The 20,322-nt window shown below is 44.9% G+C and overlaps 1 protein-coding gene across 3 annotated transcripts in view; it reads right to left on the bottom strand.

The window, feature by feature from the left end:
- The window catches only part of KNDC1 (kinase non-catalytic C-lobe domain containing 1), a 137,463-nt gene that overhangs the window by 101,026 nt on the left and 16,115 nt on the right, over positions 1 to 20,322 (bottom strand). Inside the window, exon 1 of one of the 3 annotated variants that reach the window (XM_019484196.2) lies at positions 15,305 to 15,484. The exons of the other annotated variants lie outside the window; for them this stretch is intronic. Within the exon in view, the coding sequence (XP_019339741.1) occupies positions 15,305 to 15,469 (165 nt within the window). The 5' untranslated portion in view covers positions 15,470 to 15,484. Of the gene's footprint in view, positions 1 to 15,304; positions 15,485 to 20,322 lie in introns of those variants that run through there. 3 annotated transcript variants of the gene reach the window in all.

The following is a 20,322-nucleotide window of genomic DNA, read 5'->3' on the forward strand; positions in this document are numbered from 1 at the left end:
TCAGCAAACTGAAAGTAGTGAATCCTTCAGCCAGGGGCCCATGAATGCCACATGACCCTGGAGGCTGGTGGGGCATGGCAACCGCCCACAGGCGGCTGCAATGGTGTCAGCAGCAGGGCATGGCAGCAGGGAGCTCCCGTAGGCAGCTGTGGCGGTGTTGGCAGTGGGGGAAGGAGGTGACAAGCACCGACTGGTGGTTGGTGACCACCCACAGATGCCACCGGCAGCATCAGCGGCAGCTAGCAGCGATAGGAGACCGCCCGCAGATGCTACCAGCAGCGTCAGCGGTTCTTTTTGCAGGAGGTGCACTGCCAAGCTCAGGGGCTGCACATGCACCCTATGCATCGCCAATGGTAGGTTCATTATATTTTTTTTTAAGGCTTTGGCTCATTATGAGACCCAATGTATTCTTCACATAATATAATTACTCTGAAATGCTATATTACACATTTTTTGTATTAAATCTAATGCTTTAGATGTTTAGCATCTTTATTTGTTCATACAAATCATCTAGCACAACCATACAATATTCAGAAAAAAAGACACATATTACTTATTGAATTACTTAGATGAACTTTAGGATGATTTTATAAGCGTGTGCGCGTCCATTTTCTTATCCAGTTATCATTTACATTTAATATATTCGCAAAAAAGCCAAAGAATTCAAACAGCATTCAAAAGCTATTTAGTCCCAAGTATATTCCTTATATACCCAGGAGAAAATGGAATTATAGTTTAGGTACAATCATATAATCCACTTGTGGTTGAAGTTTACATTCTTACTAAATCTCACTATTCAAATTGCCTTTTCATTGGGTTAATACCTAAATGAAAGTCTGCGAGTCTTGACATGTTCTGTGAAATGTCAAGTGAGCAATTTACATTGAAAACATTAATGACACTTTGTAACATGAGATCCTTAAGATAGAGCTGGAACAAAATAAGGAAAGATGAAGTAAATTTGTTTAACTGACAAGTTACAAAATACATATTCTCTAGATTATTTTCTGCATTACATAGTGCCTAGCATGATATCAAGGCACATAATACTATTATTTTAAATTTCCCTTAAACTAAAAGTTCCTCTATCACTGAATCGTGTTTACCATTTCCTGTTGTCCTGCTAAAGATGAAGCTACTTTTGCACTGTACTCGGTTTTCAATATTCATACTTGTCCTAAAGTATCCATTTCTAAAGATTTATTTCAGTTCAGAAACCTTTGATCTCAAAGCTGTGCGACAGAAAAATCTAAATAAATCAGGGTGCATGGAAGAGTGAGCCTCGTGCAGTAGGAAGCCTTACAGGCTAAGTAAAGACACTCAAAAAGCCTGACACTGAATTGATTCAGTCTTCACAAGCTAGTCTAAACTGCATAGATTGAACCCATGAGCAAGTGAACAGACATTTACTAGGCCTGCGCGAAGTGGCTAGTATTCGCTTCAGATTTGGATTCAGCTGATTTGGGGGGGGACGACAGTGATTCGATTTGGTGATTCGAATCACTGTCCCAAATTGATTCAGCCAAATCCGATTCAGAAATTCGGCTGCTGCCAAATCAGGTGAACCTCTGAATCACACAGGCCCTATCCCTCACCAGTTCTCAATGGCTACCGCGCCTGGCCCCAGATCCCAGCTCTTTGAAAAAAAGCCCCCACTCACCAGCTCCTGCCTGGCAGGGGCAATCCCCAGTGCCCACCACATGAAGGGGCTCTGCCATGAGCTCCCCAACCCCCGCCCGCTCCCCCAGCCCCCCCCCATGGATGCCCTGCCCACCCCAGCTCCCAGCCCTTTAAAAAAGAAAAAACATACCGAAAAACCCTGAACTTGCTGGCACTTGCCTGGCGGAGGAGGCTATCCCCACTGCCCCCCACTGCACGGGTGGGCTCTACCACAAGTCCCCAGAAGCCCAGAAGTCGCTGCAGCAGCCGGTGAGTCTGGGGCAGGGGGAATTGGTGTTTTTCTTTAAAAGGCTAGGAGCTGGGGTGGGCAGGGCAGCCATGAGGGGGGCTGGGACAGCGGGCAGGGGTCAGAGCCCCCCATGCAGCATGGGGCAGTGGGTGGCAGCAGGGATTGCCTTCCTGCCTGGCAGCATCCAATGAGTAGGGGCTTTTTTTAAACAATGGGGAGCTGGGGCCGGGCACTCAGGAGGGCTAGGGGAGTAGGCAGAGGTCATGTTCCATGTTCCCCTGCTCCAGCCTTCCCTCCCCCACCCCCTACTTATCAGCATGGAGTCCGGGTCCAGCTACCTGCTACAGCCAGCAGGGGACTGCCTGAATCACCAAAGCTCTCTGAATCAATTCGGAGAGCTTCAAGTCAATTCGGACCTTTTAATTGGTCCCCTGATTCAATTCAGATTTGGAGATTCGGCCATTGAATCGGGCTGAATCTCCTCCAAAGGGAATCAACACCTAAAGCTTCTCACAGCCCTAAAATTTACTTACAATTCTGGAAATGCAGCCACATGCCTGCAGTGGCTCAGGCCAGAAGCTGGCATGCCTTCATGCTTAGCTGGAGCAGACAGCTTAGGCCAAGGCTAGCCCATCCACCCTGCAAGGGAGAGGTTTGTGGAAGAGATACAAAGTATCCTGGAGGACAGTGAGTTTACTTGAATCTGGAGGGAATCTAGGACAGGAGTTCAATAAACTGATTTAGCCAATCAGTTAACTCCAATGCGACATCCATCCAGGTTTATCTTAGCTTGAAAGTGGTTTATGTGCATCGAACTTCTGTTGCATTACAGATTTCAACTGGTTTCTGATCACTTATACTGGTTTATGTGCAATTTCTGTCCCTAGCCATAAAGGATGACAAAGTGGTATGGTGAGTAAAAGCTAGAAATGTGTCTCAACTTATTTTCAAAGACACCCAATTCAGGTTTCTGTTTGGAATGCATAAGATAATAGACATGTCTGTTTTGATTTAAAAAAAACCTGGGCCAGTTCATAAAACATTTTCATATTAAACAGACCCAGTTACACAAGTGATAATAGTAGCAGGGGAGGGTCCCAGACTGCGTGACCACTACATTTACATTTCAAAGCAGAACCTGTAATGAGCAAGAGACCAGAATACCTGAGAAAAAGCAGACACTGAACACATGCGAGTCGTGGGGGGTAGCAATATGTGAGGGATGTAAAAAGCATGCTATGGTCAAGAGGAAGAAGGTGCAGATTCGGCTATAAAAACCCAGGCAAAGATGAGGCTTGTGGGATCTTCTCATCATGGAAGATGACCTGCAGATCCCCCGAAAGGACTTTCTGAATACGTGGCTGTAAGAAGACACTCTGCCTTATACAAGACCTCTGCAAGGCTTTCTGTTGTCTTTTTGGCTTATTATGCTGCATTTTAAGTTAGGTTAAGTCATGTGTGTTATCACTGTGTCTTACTGGGCAGTGTCTTAGCACAGGCTACATTCTTCTGTTGTTGTTTGTCATGTGCGTGAAGCTGCAAATTACTGCGCTAAATAAATGTTCATTCGAGCTCAAACAAACTTTAGATAAAGTGCCCTTACTGCCATTTTGAAGTGCAGGGATGCTAATACAAGAGACACTCCTGGCATTTTAATTAGAGCGGCTTCTTGGAGCTGCTCTAGTTAAAGTGCGTGTCCGTCAGTCCCCCCGCCAGAACACATGCATTTCCCCTGGTTTCCTTAACATCTTCGCTCCTGCTGAAGGCACACTAGGATCAAAGTAACTACTCCCAGGATTTCGTTTTTTTTTAAAAAAGAGCTTTTGGCTACTCACTCAGGTCTTCTGCAGAACATATCCTTTACTCTAGATACTTCAAAGTCACTCGCATGATCTCAGCCTACAGGAAACACTCTTTCACACTAGCTCAAATCAGGGAGGCAGCCAGTCTCTTCACTACAACAAGGTAAGTTCTCCCGTATTCCAGAGAGATGATACTTTAAATAGGGAATATTTTTTCAATTACAGCACTACGTATCCAGAAATCCAAAAATACCGTATATTCAGCTGTGGGAGTGTTATCATGCCCATTTTACAGAGTGAGGAAATGAGGCAGACGGTTTAAGGCAACAATTAGATTAAACTAAAAGATACGTTAAACTAAGATTTATCCTGCTTCCAAGAAAGGAATGGCATGATGCATGTGATCTACATGCTTGGCTGAGGTTTTGTTTCTTAGCAATGAGTGCCAGAAGTTTAACTTTTTTTTTTACAATCAGAGCCAGAGCCAGATTCAAAGATACGCTGTCAAAAATCTGCAATGAAATTATACTTGCAGATTTGCACTTCATGAATTCTTGTAATAAAGATTCAACATGCATCTTCAATTCTACTAGCTAATTATATATAAAGGAAATACATAATGAAAAATCCCACCAGGAACAAAAGTAAACACTCTAATAGAGTCAAAGCAAACATTTTTAATATACCACATCAACTCTTTCTCCTAAAGTAAGAAGTTGTAGACAAACAAACTACCATGAGTCCAAGTGCAGTACACCAAAAGTAAAAGGTGCATGAGCCGGGAGGCTGCTCCAATGTGCTGTAATTACAGCACATCAGAACAGACTCAGTTAATCGAGTCCACTGGCGTGTGTCAATTACTGTGCTGTAGCCAGACTCTGCATCTTGTGCATCAGCATCCCCACGCTTCAAAATGATGGCAGGGGTGCTTAAACTAAAGGCCACTCAATGAGCCTTAGATAAAGCAACTCCATTGCCATTTTGAAGTGCCAGGATGCTGATACATGAGCTCCAGGAGCTTTAAATCAGGGCAGCTCTACCAGCACCCTGCTCCCCCCTACTCCTGGAGTGCATGTAAGAATGCCCAAAGGTACCAGCAGTTACCACAGATGTCTATATAATTTGTGCCTGAAAGTCAAACCAAGCTATTAATATTTGTGCAAAAACAATTATGGACTCACATAAAAAGGAGTCATAATGAGGCCTGGCTGAAAGTCAAGCCCACAAAGGTCAGTTAACCTCTTATTAACTAGGAGACTACTGTATGTTATATTATTTATTAAACCAGTGTAATGGCACCAGAAGGGCTTGTTTTATGATGATGTTTGACTGTTTACTGGATAAGCAGGTTAGTCTTTCATTTCCAGAAGCCAGAGTTATAATCTTGCCTGAAGTTCAAATGAACCTCAGTTTGGTGGCATTCTTGCACAAAGAAACCATGACAGTTCAGTGTCTGACAGCACTTGATTGAGAGTGACTTAGCACTAACCCAAAACCAAACCGCACACAACATCTCACACTTGCAGGCCAAAATCTACATAGCTCAAGCCCCTGCTATTTGTCATTTACTTCCATAAGCATTCTTTTTAATACACTTTATGTGAAATGAAACATGCGCAAAGGCACCAATTCTGTAGACACAAATTGGAGTAACTTTAATCATTGAACCACTCCGTTTACTGGGACTACTATGCTTAGCTTTGTGAGTTCTCTGGCTGGGCTGGGACCAAAGTTGAAGAAAAGCTTACGTATGATGCCTTTCTGCTATTACCCTTGCACCTAGCCAGAGAAGTGTACCTTGATAAATAACAGTTCCAATCAATTTCTTTGATACAGAGGTTGAATTACTAGTATAAAATGTTCTGGAAAATAACCCTACAGTAAAAGTTCAGAATGCCTAAAAGTATAAATAAAACAAGGAACAGACAGAAAAAACACAGGCTCTTGGTATTTAAAAACTTCAAAAACTACAAATTCTATATTAAAAACACACTTTTGAAATGGCAAGCTACTGAGATCATTCCTTGCCTCGCATGCTATAAGCAGTAACAAAAATACTCTCTACTTGTAAGCTACCTTTTGTAGCGTGATAAACTCATTTATCACTTAATTAAACTAACATAATTTGTTCCCAATGGGCACTGTAAGAAGAAAGCTTAGAAAGCAGCTATGTAGCTGTTGAACAGAAAGTATTCATCTCAGCCTCATGACTGAAAAAAAGATTTTTTATTGAGAGAAATTTACAATGCAAGTTACTTACAAAAAGTATATTGCTTGTATTTTCTCATTAAAAAGCTCATTTATCCATCTGGTAAGTGTTCTTCAGGATGTGTAGTCACAATGCATGTTCCACGGTGGTGAGTACATGTTCAGGGAGTTGGAGACTGAGAACTTTTTAGTCAACCGTGCATACTCAACTGGAGCCTGTACTCTTGGCATCCTCATACTTATAACCAGGGATCCAGATTTTCCGTTTCACACGGAAAAAACGGAGAAAAATGTGAATTTCTCATTTTACCAGGAAAACACATGGATTTTGCACTTTTGCAAAGAGCTCTCTGCAGGCTGGCAGAGTTCCAGCCTGCAAGGGGCTGGGGGAAACAGGAGAAGGGCAGTCAAGCAGGGGGCACCTGTATATGCACATGGCTACCAGGCAGCCTGAAGAGCAGCTCCTGCAGGTAAGTTTGGTGGGGTGGGGGAGGGGGAATTGAGGCCCCCATAGGGAGAGAAGGGAGGGAGGGAGTTGGGTAGGGCTGGGGGTGCTGCCCAGCCAGGCATTGTGTGCGGCTTGAGGCCTGGGACCAGAATGCATGTCTGCCAGCCAGGACAGAGCTGAGGGTGGCCCGTGTGGGGAGCAGGCGGGGGGTGGCTGACTCCCCACCACCGTGTGCACTCTTAGGGAGCCAGTGAGGGACCTGTGCCCCTCAGAGCTATGGGGCAGGGGCAGGCTGCCCACTGCGGGCACAGGCTTCCTGTCCTTCAGCCCAGCCCCACACTGTGGGTGCAGGCTTCCCTTCCCACAGCCCAGCAGGAGGGACTTGGCATGGCAGGGCAGAGTGGGGAAGCTCCTTGCCACTGTGAGCCCCATGCTGCCTTGGTGAGGTGTCTCCTGCCCGCCCTCCAGCAACAGGGGTAGCAGCATGGAGTTATGCTCCTCACCGCTGCCAGGAGCACAGGGGACACATTGCCAGGCCTGCATGGAGCTTGCAGCAGCAAAGAGCTTCCCCTTGCAGCAGCAAAGAACAGACCACACCCCTGAAATACTACATCTTCCACACAAGTACCCCAGCCCAAAGAAAAGGTTCCTATAATCTTTGATGGGGATGTAGGGTTAAAAAAAAAGGAACATCATATTTTCATCCACTTTGTGATTCCTGCCATTAGGCTGGAGATTCAAAAACCCTGGTTGGGATATCCTGCCCCATAGGTATGCTAGTATATATGGAAGCCAGCTGGCTCTAGAAATATTGGTAATTAAGTCCTGCATAGTGGGTGATCAATCTGCACAACGTCACAATGACCAATGGTCAGACTTTTTGAATGGTAGATAAGCCTTCAGTGCTACTTCAGTGATCTCTACTTTCTGTATGAGAGATAATGCAATCTGTTTTGTTTAGTAAATAGTTCCAACCTGAAAATAAATGGGTTGGATATTGGTCATTTCATAGTTGCTGCCTTAAAACAGCTCTACACTAACCAGTCATTCAAATATGAAAAAAAGCATAGATGCCCATTTTCTTGAGGTACAGATAAAATGAATAGGAACTTCATTGGAGCTACAGGTATTCATGAAAGTCCAAAAGGGAAGACCTCAAAATTAATATTGTAGATAATAACAACTATCAGTCTACCCAATGAACTGCTTGTGGGTAGGCTAAACTTTGATGTGCAAATATGCACCCTGTATGCCAAGCCTCCACATTAGGGAGGGATTGGCTATTGCCAGATCTGCTCTCCTACACCTGGTCTTCAATGCAGAGTTTTGACCTCATAATGTTGAAATTTACTCCATTCTAAAAAAATAACCTGGGAAGGATCTTGAATACTTTGAATACATTCAGAACAAGGAGCAAAGGTCTCAAGCTGCAGCAAGGGGAGTTTAATTTAGATCTTGGGGAAAAAATGCTCACTAGGAGGGTGTAAAGCACTGGAACAGGCTACTCAGAGAGACCGTGGAATCTTTATCCTTAGAGGTTTTTAAGTCCCAGGTAGACAATGCCTTGGCTGGGATTATATAGTTGCAGATGGTCCTGCTTTGAGCAGGAGGTTGGACTAGATGACCTGCTGCGGTCCCTTCCAACACTAATCTTCTATTACTCACTCCCCCACTGCTAAAATAATACCTCCACCTATATACTGAAAACTACAAGGACTACTTTTCCTTCTCATGTGCTTTGATAAGAGTGGTTCCCTGAACAGGAATGAAAAGGAAAATAAGTGATATGAAGAAAGGCATCTCATTGCTCATGTTTTATGCTTCTAATATCCAATGAACTGAAGTGATGGTGAAGCAAATGATGGCCCAAAGGAAAGAATATGGCAAGTCGAAGCAAAGCTATAAAGGCCCCTGGCACATGTTCATTTAATGGCATGATGCAATCTGATCCTGTATCCCAGTCTCAGGACCACACAGGAGCTCTGGATACCCAGCCACACCTTCAATTTAAGGCGTAATTGAAACCCGCCACAGAAATCTCTCTTTAGGGGAATATTTTTGTGGCTGATTTTCCATTTTGTCACACCATTAATTCCTTGAACATGTGGCAGGATTACTGTTTATGAAGTGATTAACCAGTTAACTGTCTTAATTGTAACATCTGCCAGGGGCCAAAGAGACTGTTTTTGGGCAGGAAATCAAATCTACTGTTGACTAGCAAGCAAATGGTCTAGCAAGTAAACAGCTGACCCAAGCAGCTCATGTAAAATGCTTCACTTGAGGTAACACTTGCCTTCTCCTGGCAGGCTCTGGTAGTCTGCATTTATTATGTGCAGACATACAAAGGACAATTTCCAATCTAAAAATTCATTAATCTGGGTGTGGTCAAACACTATAGAAATACCAGCAAGATACCCTAAAATGCTTTCAGATTCTCAGTACGTTCTGTTTTTATCATTAAAATTGAAGTTTTCAAATACAAATCCTCTATTGTTATTTGCAGTTTCTTTTAAATACCAGTAGAGAAATACTAAAGGAAAGATACACAGCAATATTTTTATTTTTGCTCTGGAGGCTGTATCAGCTGCATTTAAAGTGGCTGAAAGAGATGTCTTCACAAGAAAGTTGACTCTTCACTAAGACTAATCTAAATTCCGCTCTAATTTTGTGGAAATTTATAAATGTTCTGCATGGCTCACCAGATGACAGTGTGAAGTTTTGCTAGCTTTACCACATAAAAATGTCTGTCTACAGCAGAAGTGACAATATCCAGCCCACCAAGTGATTCCATTCAGCCAGAGTTGGGTCCCTTGGTCTCACCTGGCACAGGCACAGGTGGCAGCATGGGCTGTGGCACATGTGGATGGTCTTGCTACCCCCTGGGCATGGAGGTACTGCCTGGCACAGCCCACTCTATCCCCATGTGCAGCTCTCAGGCATGTTGGGAGCTGTAGTCAATGGGGCAGGGTGGGACAGGGCAGCAGTTGGCCTCAGCTTCCCAGCAGCCCCTGCTGTCACCTGGGAGCAGGTGCATGCCCTGCCACTGCTGGACCCAGGCCTTGCTGCCTAGGCACCTCGAGACCATCCACCCCACTGCCAGGGGTGGTGGACGGAGCAGGTGGGCAGGGCCTTTATGGAGACTTGCCCAGAACCCCTGCGAGCAGGGTGCACTCGGCTGGGAATGATGGGATGGGGACACAGATAGCAGGGAGTGGTGTCTGGGAGTGGGATGGGTGGGTGGGGGCCGGAGCTGGGACCAGGACTGAAATAACAAGGCTATGACAGCATGGGGTGGGGGGCCAGGGCAGAGCTGTAATCTGCTCCCTGCTTCTCCCTATGGTGGGTACCAATTCCCTGCCCATCGGTTCTCTGTGGAAGTGGAGCGGGCACCTGTCACAGGAATGAGTGGGGAATAGATCATGTTTTTGTCCCAAGCCCTAGCTCCATGATGCCAGCACCCTATAACCCCAATCCTGTCTCCACACACTGATCCTGCTCCCCCATTCCATTTCATTCCCTGCCCCTGGGGATCGCAGGCCACTCTCCATGGAGACCCTGCCCACCTGCCTGCTCCATCTGGTGCCTCCAGCCATGGGTGTGGGGCAGACAGGATAAATTGGCATCTCCCCAGGCCACCCCCCTCTCCTCCATGTCAGGCAGTGTAAACTGCTGTGACAGGTGGCTGAGGCTAGGTCAGCATCCTCCCTGTCTCTACCCCCACCCTCACCAAAACTCCTTAAGTGGGTCTCCAGCCAAAATAACTGCCCACCCCCGAACTACAGTGTAGGCATTTCAGCTCTCTGCTTTGGGATTAATTTCTATTGGCTTTGCAGAGACTTTTCATTTGTTGCTGTGACCAGCAAAGCAGTGGTATCTTAGTGCTAGATGAGTCTGAATTAATTAAATCCATTGACCAATTCTGGATATGGATACATGTACACTTGAAGCCATTTTAAAAGGGAAACATTTCAAGAAGGCAGCAGCCATTACATTTTAATCCTTACATGCAGGCAAACTGAGAATGACATGAGTACAGTAAAACCACTCCAGTTTCAGCAGCATTAATGTTGGCATGGTTTTACTATGTTTGTATCATTCCTGGCTTAACCATGCATAACATAATAGCTATTGCCATTTTGAAATGTTCCCTTTTACAGGCTGCTCCAAATGTATACAGGGCCACACCTACTGTGTGTCAGCATATTTTACAGGCAGTCCTAGAGGCACTGGTATGTGCCACAAGACCTTGGCAGCATCCAAGAGCACTTTGTTGAGTGGGATTGCTAAGCAACCCAATGTAGAGGCATGCAGAATAAGTAACAGCTTGCAGAGCTGAAGCTTCAAGATTCTCTAAGTCTCCAGAACAGAAATTTGTTCTGATACAAAGCATCATCTGGAGATACAGAAATGTTATCAAGTTTCTGAACCCTTGAATGGATAGGAAAAAGTCTCATAATGAGTTCCTGACCTATGGGAGATCCTCAAGTGCTGTGGGCATCCTAATTTAAATTGAAAGTTAACTGATGAGATGGAATTATCACTATCACAGAAAATGAAAGGAACATAAAAGTTGCATAGATACTAGAAACCATATGATACTTGTGACCATGACAGATGATGCCAACAATCTGAATGTCTACCTGAAGTCATCATATTCATACTGTCAACACAGTGGAGTCCTTGCTGACTCCAGGATGGACACGAGCCGCCAATGCGAGGAAGCAGTCAGTAAAGCTAGCTGCACCTTGTCGTGCATCTACAGATGCATCACAAGCAGGTCCAGGGAAATGATTCTTCCCCTCTATCGGTGCTGGTCAGGCTGCAGTTGAAGTACTGCATCCATTTCTGGGTGCTGCACTTCAAGAGGGATGTGGCTAGCATTGAGAGGGTCCAGAGGAGGGCCACTCGCATGGTCAGGGGCCAGCAGACCAGGCCCTACAAAGATAGACTAAAAGGCCTGAATCTATTCAGCCTCCACAAGATAAGACTGAGAGGGGATCCATATATAAACTCACCAGGGGTAGGGAACAAGCTGAAAATAGATGAGGCTTTGTTCCCCCAGGCACAAGGAATAACAGTCATAAATTGATTGAGAGCAAGTTCAGGCTTGATATCAGGAGGCATTATTTTACGGTTAGGTCTGCCAGGCTCTGGAATGGGCTCCCAAGGGAGGTGGTGTTCTCCCCTACCCTGGAGGTCTTCAAGAGGAGGTTGGATAGATATCTGGCTGGGGTATTATGATACCAGCACTCATTTCTGCTCTGGGCATGGGGTTGGACTTGATGATCTATTTAGGTCCCTTCCAACCCTAGAAACTCTGAAACAAGAGCCCCTTAATAAGGGGATTTGAGATATTGAAGTAGTATGCTATCATAGGAGATGGATAGTCAACATTTTTTTTATGAAAGACAATGACAATAAAACCTATTTTCACCAAGTACTGCTGAAGAATGAGTTGAGAATAGTGAGTGCAGTCCAAAGTAATGGAGAACTCTGAAAAACTAGGTAAATTCCTAGTGATGGGTAAGCTGTTGGTACCAGAGAAGTGGAAGTTGGATAGAATCCAACAGATTCAGACAATGTAACTGAAAGATGAAAAGATATAGGTACAAAGGTGGAAATCAATAAAGGTGTAAGGCTGGAACCTAATGTTAGATCCCCAGCCTCTTGCATCAAGATGTCGGACATAGGATTTACTGAGCACTGATTAGTACTTTCTCAATTTTGAGGTATTTTTAAGATCAGAGGTTCATGATGCCTAAGACATGGACAAAAAGAAAGCAATCTATATTTTCTAAGGGACCTGTCTTTAAGGCTTAGCCACCTGTGGTGACCTGCTAGGTAAATTAATCGTTTTGGCAGACGCAGCCAGTACTGATTTTTCCTCATGGTCTTTGAACAAGAAAACTTGTATCAGACTCAAGGTAAATAATACTGCTACAACGGAACAGCCCTCACACAAGAATTTCTGAAACATTAAGTCCTTTATGAGACAGACACGCAGCTGTCACATCAATTAGGGATGTGATTCACAGCAAGATGAAAGAGACATCTTGTGGGCCCATCATTCAAAGGCATCACAAAATAGAAAGTGTTTAAAAGGCTGGTGATTTATGGGCAAATATTCTGGCCGTGGTATCAAAAAGAAAATGTCATAACTGGGAAGAAGCTTGCTAAGTACTGTTAATTACTCCTTTTAGAGATGAAATCAGAGGCTCAGAGAAGTAGGATATTCTGACTAGCCACAGGCACTAAGAATGAGGATGATTGGGGGAGTGGAAAAGGGGGAGACTCCATCCTTTATGCTCTTGCCTGGAAGCATGAGGATATGAAAGAGGTATATCAGGTCAGAGAGTTCTCCAGCAAACTAGGCATGCACCTACCAGCTGTGCAATGATATATTATTTCCAAAAGAACCCAGAGAACTCATTTATCATTGTTTGAAATAGTCAATAAAAAGCATCCCCTACCCACCCTAAATGCATGCAATGCAGAGACAAACCTAAAGCAGGGAAAAGGTTAAATTTATCTATCCTGACATGTTGCCTAGTTTAAACTTCATTTAGTAAAACATGGAGTTGTTTTGTATAGTTAATCACATCACCAAAAATAAGAGGAGCAATTAATACAAATGCATTTCTTGGTGGAACCTACATAAAATAGAACACAACTTTTAAAGCACACAGCTAACCAAGCCCCTAAATTAGTTTTAAAATATTTTCAGATACACTGAGTAAAAATTCTCCTTTTTAGGAACATAAATATTTCAGATTTGCATATTTAAGAGAGCCCAAGTAACCAAATCCCAGCAGCAAAAGTTGCAACTTTGTTTTCTGTACTCTATTTTGCTACCTACAGCATCCAGCGTGCCGTCTCCTGGACAACTGCTGATATTTGCCCTGATTTTAAAGGAATGAATTACATTTTCCATATTTCCCAAGTCATCTACTGACTCAAGCTCTATGATGTTACCCTCACATATGAAATGAAAACCACAAGGTTAAAAGGACCTCAGAGAGCCTGCAAGGCTGAGTATCCTTCACTCAGTAGATAGCCCAGGATGGAGGGAGCTAATACCCTATATCCCAGTAGCCCATACCAAGCACAAAACTACTTTTGTGCAGCTTTTACAATAGATCAGACAGGTGGTCGAAAGAAATTATAGACCCTCAGTGTGGGTCATTTTTTGTCTTTAGTGAAAATTTCTGTGCAAAGGAAAAGATACAAACTCTTCTTCACAAAGTTGAGCAGAATACTCTTCAAACACTGATCTCTGAACAGCCAAGTACCACATTTGGGCACATGGAATAACATTCCATTTAGAGATGCCAGAGGAAACATCTCCAATGATGGTGGATGCTAGGGAAGGTAATATTTTGAATTTTGAAAAGGGGACAGATAACTTAAGATAGGGGGTGGGCAAAATAGCTCGACTCCATTTCCCAGCAGTCAAGCTGTGACACGCTTCAAAATGGTGGCTGTGGGGCCCGGGTTTCCATGGAGACTGGCCCAGGCAATGCTGGCAGTGCATATGGCTAGGCAGGGAGCTGCTCTGGGGCCAAGCGGGGCATGCAGGCAGTGAATCGTGACTCTACCCCAGCTCTGGACCACTGTTACCACCGCAAAATCCCAGCCCCAAAGCAGCTCCCCACACAACCATGCACCCTGCCAGCGCTGCTGAGGCCAGTCTCCATGGAAACCCTAGTCCCATGCCATCATGGCCCCACTGCTGCTAGGGTCTCCATGGAAACCAGCCACAGTAATATGGGCGGGGGCTGCTGGGAAATGGCGTCTACCCTGGGCCCAATCCAACCTATGGGCCGGACTCCGCCGGCCCCTGCTCTAGATATACTTGGTTCAATGCTCTTCCTCTAGAGCATCCATGCCTACTGCTGTCAGACAGGCCTATTTGTTACGTAAAAGGGGGCATGGATGTAGGCCACCAAAAAAACTATAAGCCTCCCTCAATTAGGGAGGCTGCTAGATACATAATGATTCATTACTGGGGCAATAAAGGAGAAAACAGGGGCAGAAGTGCAGGACATACATTAGTAACGAGGGGTCAAATGAGGGACACCAAGCAGAGAACACCAACCAGCACCTGCTGCCCCTGGAATATATCCATTGTCAGAGACAGGATACTGGACTATATGGATCACTGGTTTGACCTATTATGGCACTGCTCATGTTTCATGCAACAGACTCAAAACAAGGCTAAAATTCCAGATCTGAGTTGACAGGACTTTCAACTGATGGTTAAACTGCAGGCTTTCTGGTCACCGATAAGATTCTGCTGACCAAAATGTGCAAGTGCTGATAATGCATGAGTAGGGACCTACCTAAATCGCGATTGTGCAATTAACATGGAAACCATGAAAAACTGATCTCTGTGAAAAATGGCACTGGCTGCAATTTTACAGGAAATCAACCCAAAAAAATTCAAAGTAAACCCTCAGTGCCGCTGTGACCTGGCCTTGCAGCCCACCCAGGAGGGGAAGGCATCAGCTGGTGGGGCAACAGCCAAGATGGCAGCTGCTCCCTCATGCCTCTCCACAATCAGTGCTCAGGGGCAGGGCCACACAAAGGGCAGTTAGTAGTCAAAATGATGGCCACCCCCTTTTCCCCCCTCCCCTCTAGGGTCTCTCTGCCAATAAGCACCAAGGGGCAGGGCCCCTCCTTCAATCAGCACTAAGAAGCCGAGGTGCCACAACATGACTGCAAAAATCAGCTCTTCAGGATGTGACTAAGCTGCAAAAATTGCTTTCTCTCACTGCAAATTATGTAGGTCTCACCACATGAGAAAGAACAGAATCAGCAGTAGACACTACAACTAACTGAAACAAAATCTGCACATTAATTTTTGTTGCTATAAGAATCAGAGACAACCCTAAATACAACAAAGCAAAACTGCTGCCTATAGACAGACAGATACAGTACCTTCTGTTGGTGCTCACAACTTTTGCCAAGTAAATATTTTAACAAGACTAGAGTTGGCTTTGCTGCTCTGTTCAAAGTGCTCTGGACAGCAGTCAGCTGCTGAGGATTCTGCAAATGTCGTGTTGCTACTGCTACATGAAGCGAGGGGTCAGCAGGAGGCAGCATAGGTGTTGGCACTGAAGAAAATCCCAAATAGAGAAACTATAGGAAAAATGCAGTATCACAATTTTCCTTGCTTCATCTTGTCAACCAGAAAGTTCTGAAAGAATGAATAAATTCACTTCTCTTTTTCCCTTCCCCCCTGCCCATCACAGCTGAGGAACAGAATGGTAAAGGCCCTCCTCATTTCTCAAAGCAGTCAAAGAAGCAGCTTTAGAGGGGACAAGAAGAAGGCAGTTACCTTTCGGCAGTTAAGGTAGGGAAGAGGAGGTGGAGCTACATGTTTACAGAGGCAACTATAGTTGGGACCTGAGCTTGTCAGCGCCTTCAAAGGTTCCAGATTGGTGGTCATCAACCAGTGGATCTTGATCCACCGGTAGATCTTGGAGCCTCTTGCAGTAGATCTTGGAGCTTCTTGGAGTTGATCCAAGGCTGGAGTGGGGGGCTGAGTGCCCACATGCATGCACACGTGTGCCCCACACCAGCAGATCAGTCCATGGGGGAGGGAAGGGGCAGGGGCTAGATAGAGGCCCCCGTGGTAACAGGCAGTGCCACAAAGGCAGGAGCAGGTAAGTTGAGTGGGACCCCAGCCAGGTGGGACTTACCTGCTGGGGAGGTGTGCCCCCAGATAAATTTTTCTCCCTCTGCCTTGATTTATCCCCCTTTTCCCTCCTCACAGACTCACCTGCTGGGCAAAGGAGGGTTAAGGGTGGCAGCGGTGCACAGTAAATCTTTGGATGCTTTTAAATGCCAAAGGTAATCTCCTACTTAAAAAGGTTGGAGACCACTGTTCTAGATAAAGCTTCTGACCTATACCTTGAACATCTTTTATGTTCTGGTTCCTTAGACCAAGAGGTTTAGACTTTCTTGCACTGAAAAAGTTACCAGCTGGGCAGTGTGGAAAGCAAGGGGTGTTTGGGAAGGAAGGAGCATGGGGAGCAGCTCAAGGCCCCCATGGTGAAGGAAGGAGTGAAGCAGGTGCTGGGGGCGCTACCCAGCTCGGGCAGGGAATGGGACTTGGGGCTGGGGCAGGGAGCAGGACAGAGTCATGGGAGGCTCATCCAGGGGATCAGCATCCTGGCACTTAAAAATGGCAGTAGGCACTTGAACTAAAGCTTGGTGAATGAGCTTTAGTTCAGGTGCTGCTGCCACCATTTTTAAGTGTGGGGATACTTTTAACTGGAGCCAAGCGGGGCAAAGGCAGATGTGGAATGCTTGCTGCAGGCTCAGGGCTCTCCACCCTGCTGCCTTTGCCCCAGAGACCCTACATTGGTCGCACATCCTTTGCCTGCGTGGCAGCAGGAGACACAACTCGCCAGCCTCACTGCTGCCAGGTGGGCAGGGGGTACATGGCCAGTGCAGGGCTCCCAAGGAAAAGACAGTAGGGCAGAGAGACCCAAACCTGCAGCAGGCAGCCCACTACCACCCTGCATACAAATCTGGAGGGGCACATGTCTGACCATGCCTACCCTGGGGAAGAGGGGGGGTGCAGCAGCCCCTCCCCTAGTCCCCTGGGAGAAACACCTACAGTTCCATCCAACTGCCCGCCCTGGCCCCAAGTCCCATTCACTGCTCTGACTGGGCAGTGCCCCCCAGCCCCACTCCTTCCCCTCACTATGGGGGCCTCAATCTGCCCCCCCCCCACATCTCTTCTCTCCCCCATGCCGCTTCCCCTCCACAGACTTACCTGCATGGTGCTGCTCTCCATGATAGCTGGCTGTACTCCTGGCCACATGCATGCATACAGCTGCATACATGCATGCAGTGTCTGGGGGCCCCCATCAGAAGGCATATTATATTTATCAGTTAACATTATCAGCTACACCAGCCAAAAAAAGCCAATAGCTGATAACATTAATTTTCCTTTTAGTCAGTGCCAATTTGATATATTGATGCACCTCTATTAAACCCATTCATTACAACATGTGAAACTGAACAGCTGTGCTATTAAAAGCTTATAAACTATGTTCACATATGGCAGACATCTATAACCTTTGCATCTATATGCAAGATCATATGTTAGAAATGTGAGGCCATACATCAATGAATCACTGTGCCAGACTGAATGGCAGTTTTGTGATGTGGACAAATAGCCATTTGAAGCTGGATTCAGATGACCCACACATAACCCGAAGCAAACTCCTATTGTACTGTTAGTGATTAAAATTAGTCTATTAAAGAACTCAGTAACATTCTATTGTATCTTTCTTACAAGTCAAAATTCACCAATTTAGCACACTTTAATGCAAGGCCAGAAAAAGGAGTATGGGCAGCTAAGGAACCACTGAGAAAAAGAAAGAAAAGAAAGAAAATTAGTAAATCTTTTGCTATTTTGATGAACAGGATTCTTTTTTCAAAACTCAGTTAATATTGAATTGAAATTGTTTGTTACAGTACTGAGTAAGGATGACAGGTTTTAGATATCCAAAAGGTGAATACTGAAAAAGCTCAACACCTGTTAATACACAAGTGCCTTAAAATGAATCTGCTTCTCAGCCTCTAATGCTTTATTTTCTAAAAATACTCCATGCCACCCTCTACTGGAACCAGAGCAGGATCCCTATAAAATATTTATTAGACAATTTTGGGTTAGGGCTTTGGATCCACATAGTCATTGCTAACTGATTTTAGCATAAGACACAGTGGAAGGTAAAAAAAAAAAACAAGAGAGAGACCATTTTCCAAAACAGATTTCAAGGGGTGGCCTAAGGTAGCATCTACGGAACACTCCGATAGAAATACAGCATCTACAGACCAAAAGTCAACATGCTCAGCATCAGCTTAAGAAGCATGCAGGCTTAGACAGATGACAACTGGTCATAAGTGTCTGCCTTTGAAATAATAATAACAACAACAACAATAATAATAAATAGGTCTTTGATACCTTACGCTTTCTTCTTTCTCTTTTTGCTGCTACTTCCCTCTATACTTTACTGTTAACAACAGTCTATATGGAAGTAGATCTAAAACCTTAAAAGTGTCCAATTAAAAATAAAGTCCTTCTAGATTCCTCCTCATGTTTACTACATTAAATGCTGTCCTGTAGGAAAATAAATAATCCAATCAGCATTCTTCCTTTTCCTTGCACTGCCACAATCCTACACTAGTAAAAAAGGGCTGGAGCAGTGCCTAATCAGGCAACTGCATCCAAGTATTGGACCAGTTTAGGAGGGAAATGGAGCAGCCACTGAAGCTTCTCACTCGCACCCCAGATTTGGGATCCCTCCCTTCTAAAAGCAGGCAGGCATACTGACTGCACATCACTCCCCAGCTGTCTGATTATGACCCTTACATTGTGCTAGCACTAGGTCATCAGGTTGGCTAAAACAAATTTTGAAAAGTCATTGAGAGCCTTTCTAAGCGATGACTTTTTCACTGACAGTACTGGAAGTTCTTTCCATAGCCACCTTCACCTTAGTATCTGGTGATCTATAACAACTCTGCTAATTGCATCTCAGTAGTACCTTAAACTTAACTCTCCAGTGCTGAATTTTAGTCTTTGAAATTTTTTAATTGCTCTGAAATTAGCATTGCCAATTAAACATTGCCATTTTACAGCTGGGAAAAAAGAAAGATTTACTGACTTTCCCAGAATACACATGAACTCAGAATACCCATTACTCAGTCCTGTGCTTGATCCAGTAAACCAAACTTTCTCTTACTATCCATAATGCTCACTCAAAACCTAAGTCTATAAAGGCGCCTTTTCAGATACTGGAATAGCAGTGCATTCCAATGTGTTGCCCGTGTCTGTTACTCTGGGACACTGGTGAGTGCCAGCTAAGTTTAGTTGCTAATTAGACTGGAGTCACAATTCCATTAAAGTTCAGGGCCAGCAATTCACAAAGAAGGAAACAGCCTACTGCTTACAGAAAGAATGGTAGCCTGTATCTGAAGGATTTGTAAAGAGCCTTTTTTCCCCCTAAATCCAGTAATGATTTTAAATTAATTTTGACTCCATATACTAGAAACTGCAAATTGTCACACTAACTGTAAGTGATGACAAATATACATTACATATAGACCAGCCAAAGATTCCAATTGTCCTTTGACAGAAAGTAGTTAACAGGGTGGGTTACCATCAAAACAGTTAGGAGTTACAATATTAAAGGTTCATTTTATAATGAAACAGGCCATGGAAAAACATTATCTTTTGTTGCTACTGTCAGCAGAGTGCCTTGAACATGTATGTTAATAAGTAATCGTACATATGCCATTGCACTAAAAAGCAAACAAAAAGGCCATGTCCCAGGAACAAGTAGCTGCACACATTCTCATCCCACAGAAGGAACAAAACCCCCAAACAAATGGGGAAACTCATTACCATAATAGAGAGCTGGGGTTGACAATATATGGCCCACGAAGCCACAGGGCTTTGCCTGTGCCCATACCCATGTTGAGGCTGAGCAGTAAGGAACTGTATGGGAGCCAGGGACCCAGAAGCTGTTTCCACAACATTGCCACTTTTCCGTTTCCTCCTCCTCCTTCCTCTGCTCCCTAGTTATAGTGTGAGCGCAGCTTCCAACTGGAGAGGAACTGCACCGGGGCCAGCCTGGGCAGTTCAGGAGGGCAGAGGGGGAGGGCAGGGAGAAGTGGCAGCAGTGAAGAAGCAGCTTCCAACTCCCTGGCCCTGGCACAGCTCCCCTCCAGTCTGAAGCTGGACTTAAACTGCAGCCAGGGAGCAGGGGGGCCAAGTGGAGCAGCAAGGCATGGCCACAGCTCCCAGGTGCATGGCTTTAGTAGGAGAACAAAGAAAACCCTTCTCACCACCAGCCCCTGATGTTGATACGCTGCCAAAGCCACCCAGATTGGATATGGATTGTCCCAGCCCAGGACTTGTAAAAGGTTGCTGGACCTAT

Source organism: Alligator mississippiensis, chromosome 6 (genome assembly GCF_030867095.1).
Source record: "Alligator mississippiensis isolate rAllMis1 chromosome 6, rAllMis1, whole genome shotgun sequence".
Lineage (NCBI taxonomy): Eukaryota > Metazoa > Chordata > Crocodylia > Alligatoridae > Alligator > Alligator mississippiensis.